Source organism: Raphanus sativus, chromosome 2 (assembly GCF_000801105.2).
Source record: "Raphanus sativus cultivar WK10039 chromosome 2, ASM80110v3, whole genome shotgun sequence".
Classification (NCBI taxonomy): domain Eukaryota; kingdom Viridiplantae; phylum Streptophyta; class Magnoliopsida; order Brassicales; family Brassicaceae; genus Raphanus; species Raphanus sativus.
In genome coordinates this window covers 12,180,614-12,190,148 of record NC_079512.1, presented here as the reverse complement: position 1 = coordinate 12,190,148, position 9,535 = coordinate 12,180,614, and the positions used below count along the sequence as shown (strand labels likewise).

The window sequence follows — 9,535 nt, the reverse complement described above, 5'->3', positions numbered from 1 at the left end:
ATGGTGAGGTTTCCTAGGTAATTTTGTATATATTTTTCCTGTAGTAGAGTCTAATTTCGGAATTCTTTATAAGTATTCAACCAATTGACTCTATAGTTATTGCCAAAACGGAATAAAAAAACACTAAAGTTGTCCCTATAGTATAAATCTAACTTGAAGTTGTCCCAATGGTATAATCTTTTCTATAATCCCAAAACTAACCTTAATTAATCATATTATTTCAATAATTAATCATAATAATCCCATAAATTTTAAAAAGTTTAGTTAAAAAAAAGGAAACGTTGAAGGAAGGAAAAAAAATAAAATAAAAAAGAAACACAAAGAAAAGGAACTAATACCTAATTTGGATCGCCTCTCTATCTCTCGCGACCTCTCTCTCTCTCTCGACGAACAGGATGGAAATCCTCTGTCTTCTCCGGTGAAATCGAGCTCTTCTCTGCCTCTCCGCTTCTCTCTGCCTCTCTGCGTCTCTGCTTCTCTCCACCACTTCGCTTTTCTCCCCCCTTTCTCTGCCTCTATGCTTCCTCCACCTCTCCGCCTCTCTCTTTCTCCACTTCTCTCCACCTCTCCGCCACTCTCTTTCTCTGACATCGTGTTCACCTAAGGTATTATCTCCAAACTTTATATTTCTTCATTTCATGTTCCTGGCCCTGGTTATTTTTGGCATGTCTGTATGTGTCAGTGTTCTTCATTTAGAGATTGGTCAATTGATTAATTTTCTAAACGATTTGGTTAACTGATAATCTTTGTGTTTCTGACTTTAGATTTTGTTTGATTTTTCTCTTGTGTTTGTCTCTGTTTCACTGTGAAATTTGGTTCTTTTACTTAAATCAATATTTTATGCCTTGATTTGATTTTTTTTAATTTTGAGAATTGATATGAACCGATTGTGTTTGTCTCAGTTTCATAACTTGCCTTAACTAAAATCATTTTTTTGTCTTGTGTAGATATGGAGTTAGACCTACCTAAGCGACTGTTTGGTTTGGGTTTGGAACCTCAGGTTGATAAGATTAACAATTGCTGCAAGATGCAACTTATCAGGAATCTGAAGAAAGCTATGCCTCAAGAGTATAAAGACGTGAAGAGAGATCCTGTTTTCAAGCATATCATGGCTATTGCGGAAAACAAACTCAAGTTTTCGGCCATATTGGTGGATAGTTTCTTGTGTAAGCAGCTTATTACCTTGAAGATGCATGAGAAGTGGTTTGTTTTTGTGAGGACGCCTCTCACATCCATGATCCATACGCATATTCACGAGCATCCCATGCTAAAGATTTTGAGATCTCACATCCATGATCCATACGCATAATCTGTATTATATCATTGCATTTCGGCCTTTCCTTAACGCCTTCATACTTTTGCATAATCAGACTGCCTATAGTTTTGGCTGAACCAATCCTACCGGCTTTGGTTTTGCTTGAAGGTGCACATGTATGTTCACCAACATACTTTTTGATAATGAAATATGTAGAATCTTTCAAACACTCTGCACGAACACACCAATTGCATGCATTATCCCCACATCTGACATACCAAAGATGTCTATCCGTTTTGATAACCTGGTAGTGAAAGTTATGCTTCATTGCACATATCTCGAAAGCCGCCTTGAGCAATGTTTTGCTCTCAAACAACTGCCCCTTCTTAACAACATGGAGCAAAGAATACTTTGGCATTTTAAGTTTGTTCTCTTTGGCAGAGATGTCCTCATCAACTTCGACTCCTTTTTTTTTCTTCTTCTCGCTCTACCTCTCAACAAACACAGGAGCTGATTCGTCCCCACTGTCAAACGAGTTTCCCTCTTCTTCATCAGTACTTGAATCAGCTGGCGATTTGTTACTATCAAAGTCTGCTTCATTCAGATTCTCATCCTTGGCTCTATATGTAACACACAATCGTGTTGAAACACTGTTTTTAGCAAAACCAATAAAATTCTGAAGTTGTCGATCATTTGTAATGATCACAGGTGGACATGTTGATGTCTTGATCAACTCAGTAGGTAGATAACTCAATGCCAAATTGGGTAAGCTATCTTCATCCATATCAAAATCCTCCATAACCACTCTTTTGACATCCTCTAAGGTAAAACTTGATTCCAATAACAGCAGCCTACCCCCTTGATCATCAGCCGAAAAAACCATCATGTGCTTCCACCAAATTCCCATACACCACATATTGTATAGATATGCATCATAGAACAAGAGTTTGTGGAATTCACAAGAAAAATTATGAAGAAAAAAGCATAGATTGATGAAGAAGAAAGGCAAAATCGATTTTTTGATATTTGACACAGAAAATCGACCAGAATCAGTTTTAGGAAATAAGAATATTTTTAAAATATTTTCTTAACTAAAAATTCCTTAATTTTCGGAAGAACAGTTTTTTGAAATAGTAGAAGGTGCCTTCTACATGTGTAGAACCATGAAAGATATACTGAATGCAATTTCTACTTTTTGTAGACGTTCGTGTTAAGTTCAGATTTCATTTTCTGGAAAACTTAGAATACTTTATAAACGTAGAAACTATATTCTGGAAAAAGTATCTTTTGTACAATTTCTAGAACTCGCTTTCTACGTTTTTAGAACTTTAATATGTAGATTACTCCTTCTAAAAATAGTAGACGACATTGTTTATTCTAGATTTCGTTTTCTACTAACCCATTTTTTCTAAAATACGAATTCTACTTTTAGTAGAATGTAAATTAAAATTTTGATTTATCAAGTTTTTCAATAAAAAAAAATATGTGGCTGTGTATATTGATGTTTTATTATGTGTTTATATTTTTTTAATAATTTTTTTAATTCATAAAACTATTTTTTCATTAAATTTCAGAAATGGAAAGGATAAAAGAGGAAAAAAATGGACAAAGTTAGATTTATACTATAGGGACAACTTTAGTGTTTTTTTTTTCTGTTTCGACAATTTTCCCGACTCTATTTTTATGTTTTGCTTACATTATAATTCTTCTTTTTTTGGCTTACATGAATTCGATATGTTTTTTTTGGCTTACCTGATAATTCGATACGCTTACGTATAAGTCTGTGAAAAGAAGTGATGCATTTTTATGTTAAGTTAGATTAAGTAATTCAAAAAAAAAAGATGATTTTAGAAAACTATACTGGATACATTACATACATAAATCCAACGATCCATATGTTCCAACATAGAGAACCCAAAAGGCTTCTCTATACATTTATTACAGAATCGCAAGTAGCAGATGAAAATAGGATTCACTGCATCAACTAATTACCATTTTCCTCTAATCTCCTCTCAAGACATTAAAATAAGCATCAAATAATCAATCAAAAAGACAATCTTTTTAAATTAATCAATCACTGCTTTTTGTTTAAGAGAGCTGCTCGTAATTCCGCTGGGTCAATCTCGTTGGAACCGGTGTCTGGTCTGTAATAACCGGTTTTGGGATCAGGAATCCAAGAAATCTTCTTGTTCGATTCTTCCACTCCCTTCTTCGTCACCGCGGAAACAACCGCTCTACCTTTTCCACTGCTCGACTGCGCCGCCGTGGCCGCATAACCACGCCTGTCAACAGAAAACGACACCGTTTAGAAAACAGAGTGTAACGAGAAAACAGAGCATAACAGAGCATAAACAGAGAAGAACAGAGAACAAACGGATAAAACAGCGAACTTTACCGGAAGATTGCATTGGAGAGTTCTTGAGAGACGAAAGCAGATAGGAACTTAACGTTAGAGAGAGAACGAGCCATTTTTGGAAGAGAGAGATAGAACAGACAATATAAAGGTTGAAACTTTTGTTGGTTTGTGAGGTTTGTTCCTCTGTTTCGCCGCCGCAGAAGGAGAGGTTTATCCGAGGAATAGGAAAGTTTGATCTGCGGCAACGAGATGGAAGAAGCTTTGTTTCGTCTGTGTTATCTCTCTCAAACTAGATTGATTTCGAAATGGCTTGAGGAGATGAGAAAAGAGGATGAGGAGAGGAAGGTTTATATAGAAGGGCGAAGGGTGAGAGAAAAGAAGCAACTTCGAAATTGTCTTCACTCTCCAAAAACGACTACGTCAATTATGGCCGTTGACCCATAATTAGCTTTTGCTTTTTTGGTTTATTAAGTCAAAATTAGCATTGTAAATTTAATAAACATCTTTAATAAGATTTTAAACGTGTGATATATGCTATTTAAAGTAGTGTTTAACTATTGGTTGGAATTTCATGAGATTTAGTTTAAAAATTCCACTTAGTTTTTCAATTTTAACCAAAGCTATATATAAACTCGAAAATAAAAAAAGTAATTTGACATTGAAAAATAGTCTTAGTGACAAATTGTTTAACTGGTAAAACATGTAAATCAGAATACAGATAGAAAATTATGTTTAGCTTATAGAAAAAAAAATCAGATTTATTACTGTTATAACTATATTACGAAACAATCCAATTATATATCCTAATAATAATAGAAAAGCTGTGTTATAATTTTTAGTTGATTGACCTAGTCGATAAGAAGCATGTGTCAAGTAGGGCAAAGTAGGTTAGAGTACATTATGAATATGTAATGATATATACCAGATATAAATAGTATATAATTATATAAATATTATTTTCATTCATTAGTAATGATTTATACCAGATATAAATAGTATATAATTATATAAATATTTGGTAATCATTTTAAGGTTTAAATCATCAATAATGATTATTATATCGTTAATAAGAGCTTACAAATCAATATATAAAGATCTATACAAAATGTTATAAATATTTATAAACTATTTATAAAGAAGATTTTTTCGTTATTTATAGAAGTTTACAAAATATTTATGATGGTTAATAGGTTTTAAATCATCACAGAAGTTTTAAAAATCTTTATAAAATTATTTATAGGAGTTTACAAAATATTTATAAAATCTTTATAAAATTATTTAAAGTTAAATTATTGATCATTGATAACAAATTATTTTCTTGAGTTATAAAACCATTTATTAGAATTTATGAAACTATTTATAAAGATTTATGAAACTATTTATAAGGATTCTAAAACTTCTGAAAAATAATTCATAAAATTTAAAATTTGTAAATATTTGATGTATTATTTATAATTGTATAGTTTCATTTCTAAGAGGTTTTAAATGTTATCAAATCTTGACAAAAAAAATGTTATCAAATCAGAATCGATCGCAAAATATTATTTTCTTACAAGTGCATCATTTTCAAAAAAAAATTCAAAATCTCAAAAACAAAAAAAATGTTTTGATTTTATCTAAAAAAAAGTAACCAGAAAAATCACATCAATCATAAAAAATCCAAAGAATATTAGGCATAAAAGTACATTCCTAAATTTATGAAATTTTTTATATTCTTAACTTTTTATTAAATCAAGAGAATTCATAAGGCAGAAGAAATGTTCTGGAAGCAAAAAAAACAGAGTATTCTGGCTAAGAGAAGGCGATAAAAATACAAAAAATTTCCATGCATTGATAAAGCAGCGGAGGGCGAGAAATAAAATTACTCAGCTTTTAGATGCAAATGAGAATATTGTAGAAGATGAGAAATGACTAGTAGCCATTGCTACCAGTTATTTTAGGCAAATCTTTGAATCTTCCAACCCAGAAGCTATAGAAGAAGCGCTATCTGAAATATCTACAACGACTACTGTTTCAGTAAATGAAGATCTTACAGCTCTGGTCACAGAATGAGAAGTTAAGTTAGCACTTTTTTCTATGCATCCGGAGAAAGCTTATGGACCAGCTGGGATGACACCTCTAGTTTATCAGAAATTCTAAGATATTGTAAAGGAGGATTTAACTCATATGGTTAATCAATTCCTCTTACATGGAGAGATGGCGAATGGGCTGAATGATACAAACATATGCCTAATCCCAAAGACAACTAAGCCCAATCAGATGTCACAATTCCGACCCACTAACCTGTGCAACGTGAGTTACAAGATAATCTCTAAGGTCTTATGCCAGAGACTAAAGAAAGTTCTTTCACACAGAATCTCTGAAACTCAGTCTGCCTTTATGGCTGGGAGACAGATTTCTGATAATATTATGATCGCACAAGAGATGTTCCATGTCCTGCGAACTAAACCAAGTGAAAGAAATAAAAGGATGGCAATCAAGACGGATATGAGCAAAGCATATGATAGAATGGAATGGTCATTCATTGAAGCAGCTAGCTCAAAATGGGATTTTCTTAAATCTGGATTACTTGGATAATGAGGTGCTCATGAATGGGTAACCAAGGGAAAATATTATTCCCGAGAGAGGTCTACGTCAAGGAGATTCTTTGTCTCCTTTCATCTTTACTCTATGCACGGAATCGTTCGTTAGCCTTCTTAATCATGCAAAGAACCAAAAGAAGATAACATGGATGCGCGTTACGTGCACGTGTCCTTTGGTATCCCACATTCTCTTTTTGCTGATGATAGCTTTTTCTTCTGTAAGGCGGAACCCCGTGAATGTGAAGAAGTGATGAAAGTGGTCAGAAAATACGGACAAGCATCTGAACAATGTATTAATTTTTAGAAATCTTCTCTACTCTTTGGTAAGAGAATTAACCAAAATGTAAGACAGCAGATAAAAGATACTCTTGGTATCCAAAATGAAGGTGGGATGGAAACTTATCTTGTAATCCCAGAAGATATCAGCGGCTCCAAATGCAAGTTGTTTGCTTTCTTGAAGAAAAAGTTAATGCATAGGGTTAATGGATGGACGGGCAGATGGCTCTCGAAGGGTGGAAAGGTAGTGCTGATTAAATATATTCTGCTAGCTCTCCCGGCATATGTTATGACTACTTTTCTACTCCTTTTGGAGATATGTAAAAACCTAGCAAGTGCCATTGCACATTTTTGGTGGAGTTCAAATCCCCCAAAAAGAGGAACTCATTGGGTAAAGTGAGAGAAGGTATGTTTGCCACGTCAAAAGGGTGTGATTGGTTTTCGATCCATGAGTTTAACCTGGCCTTATTATCAAAACAACTATGGAGACTAGTTCAATACCCTGATTATTTGGTGGCTGGAGTTTTGAGGGGAAGATATTATAGAATGAGTTAGCCTTTACGAACACACGCTGTAAGTAGTCCTTCATATGTGTGGAAAAATATCTCTGCAGCGAGGAAGCTATTACTACTAGGAATTAGACAAAAGATACACTCTGAATATGAGGTTAAAGTATGGGAAGATACTTGGCTCCCCACATCACCAGCTAGACCGGCTCGTCCCTGAGCTCTTGTCTTATATCCAAATATGCGAGTTAGTGATTTTATCATTCAAGAATCAAAGAAATGGAATGTAAATCTAATGAGGAATTATGTGGACCCTGAAGATATAACTCTCATAAGGAGTTTGGCCATTAGCTAAGCTCATCGCCGTGACACTTTCTGTTGGAACTACATAAAGAATGACCAGTACATGGTCAAATCAGGTTACTGGGTGGCATCTAATCTATTGAAGCCCGAGGAAGAGAAGGAGATTCTACAACCCAGTTAAACAAAACTTCAAACCTTTGCTTGGAAGATTAAAGCCCCACAGAAGATTTGTGTCTTGTGTGGCAATTGATCACAGGGCATGTGGCAGTAACGAGAAATTTGATAAGGTGTAACATGAGATGCAATAATTACTGCCCACGATGTGGAGAATCAGAAGAATCTGTAACACATGCAATTTTTGAATGCCCACCATCTCTACAAGTTTGGGCCTTATCATCGACGCCAACGACTCCAGATATCTTTTATGCCTCAAGCATCTATGATAATATGGATTATCTTTTCTCGAGGAAGAACAATATTGTTGAGCCAGATTTAGATATGGATCTTTATCTCTGGATAATTTGGTGCATTTGGAAGGCAAGAAATGATAAACTCTTTCGGGGGATAGATCGAAATCCCTTGGAGCTAGTTTGCTATGCAGAGAGTGAATGTCAAGCCTGGTTCAACGCAAATGAAATGGTGCCATTAACCCCACAAGAGCATAAAGGGAGAAGAGCTTCAAGTTTTAGCTTGGGTAATATCTCCATGATAGATGGGTCTTGGACATCTACAGCACAGTTCAGCTGATGTGGATGGGCTTGGATGGACAACTTGGAAAAAGTTCAACTTATCGGGACACGGAACTTTATTCGACGAGAGTCTGCTTTGCACTCAGAAGTAGAAGCAATAAGATGGGTGATGGAGAGCATGCTACAATACTCAACATGTCAAAGCTTTAGAATGGACTGCAAAGACTTGATTGCAATGATTAAGGATCCACATGCTTGGTCAAGTTATACTACAGAGTTGGAGAAGATTGAGACTTTGCAGATATGTTTCCCGGATTTCAAGATTTCTCATATTCTACGAGCAGACAATCGGATTTCAGATTCTCTAGGTAGGACGGCAAAATCTTTTCATAGAGAGCTTCATTTTGTTGGTTTTTCTATTCCGGTTTGGTTACCCAGACCACCTTAAGTTTGAGTAGTAGAATAGCTTTTCGTTGTAGAAAAAAACTATTTATTGTTGTTTTTTGGTGTAATATTTTTATTGTTGTTTCCTTCTACTTTATTCTTTGTCTCGTGCCATTAACAAACCTTTCAAACAAGGTAAACTGTTTTTTTTTTTGAAGAAGAAGAACTTAGGCTGGATAGGCTGTTTAAAAGAAGAAGCTAAAGCCAGGGGTTATACACAAGGGGGAATTTGTGAGATGTACATAAGGGAGGAAAAACCCAAGTATATAGCTATTCTACAGTTGCAAACGGTGGATGGGACAATTAGCACACAATCTTGACCAAATTCTCCTTTTAGGCGCGTGTGTTTGATTTTGAAGCTCTAAAACTGAATTTGTAATACTATACTATATAACATATAGTATAGTCGAAAGATTATGACAATTAAGAATATAGCCATACATGGAAAAACGTATCTGGATATTATCAAACGCTCGAATTATATACTATTCTATATATAATATAGATATAGAATAGATTATTCCAAACATAAAATGTAAATCCTAAACCGTAAACCCAAATCCTAAATCTTAAACCCAAACCTAAACTCTAACCCAAACCATATACTCTAAACCCTAAACCCAAATCCTAAATCTTAAACCCAAATCTAAACCCTAAACCCAAACCATATACCCTAAGCCCAAACACTAAACCATAAACCCTAAACCCAAATTCTGAACACTAAACCCAAACCAAAACCCTAAACCCAAACCATATACCCAAACCATGTACCCTAAACCATAACCCTAATCCTAAACACTAAACCCTAAACTCAAACCATTATCATTACATGACTATGTTATACATACTATGGTATGGAAAACTCGACACACCCACAAACTTTGTATGTATGAAATTCTCTAAAATTTCTTTAGAGAAAGAGCTGATGAGTGGCAATGGTGTTGGAAAACAAAATAATGTAACTGATCAAGTAGTGAGTAAGAAGAATCAGAAGGTAGAGAAGGAGATACAAAGTGCAAAAGAAGAGAAAAAGAAACATATCATACTATACTGTAATTTAAAATAGAGTATAATATGATAAATTGAGAGAGAGAGAGAGAGAAACCCTAAACCTACACTCAAAT

General features: G+C 34.4%; 1 protein-coding gene and 1 long non-coding RNA gene across 2 annotated transcripts; one reads left to right on the top strand and one right to left on the bottom strand.

Annotated features, from left to right (window-relative positions):
- The first annotated feature begins 308 nt into the window (after positions 1-308).
- LOC130504335 (uncharacterized) lies at positions 309-1,484 on the top strand. Its single transcript, XR_008941230.1, has 2 exons — positions 309-605; positions 948-1,484. It is a non-coding gene; the product is annotated as an uncharacterized LOC130504335 (long non-coding RNA).
- A 1,598-nt stretch (positions 1,485-3,082) lies between these two features.
- LOC108820786 (protein SENESCENCE-ASSOCIATED GENE 21, mitochondrial) lies at positions 3,083-3,944 on the bottom strand. The gene is made up of 2 exons (XM_018593792.2): positions 3,651-3,944; positions 3,083-3,537 (listed from the first exon to the last, which is right to left on the bottom strand). The coding sequence occupies exons 1-2, from the start codon at positions 3,722-3,724 to the stop codon at positions 3,330-3,332; spliced, it is 282 nt and encodes a 93-aa protein (XP_018449294.1). The 5' UTR covers positions 3,725-3,944; the 3' UTR covers positions 3,083-3,329.
- Between the last annotated feature and the right edge of the window lie 5,591 nt (positions 3,945-9,535).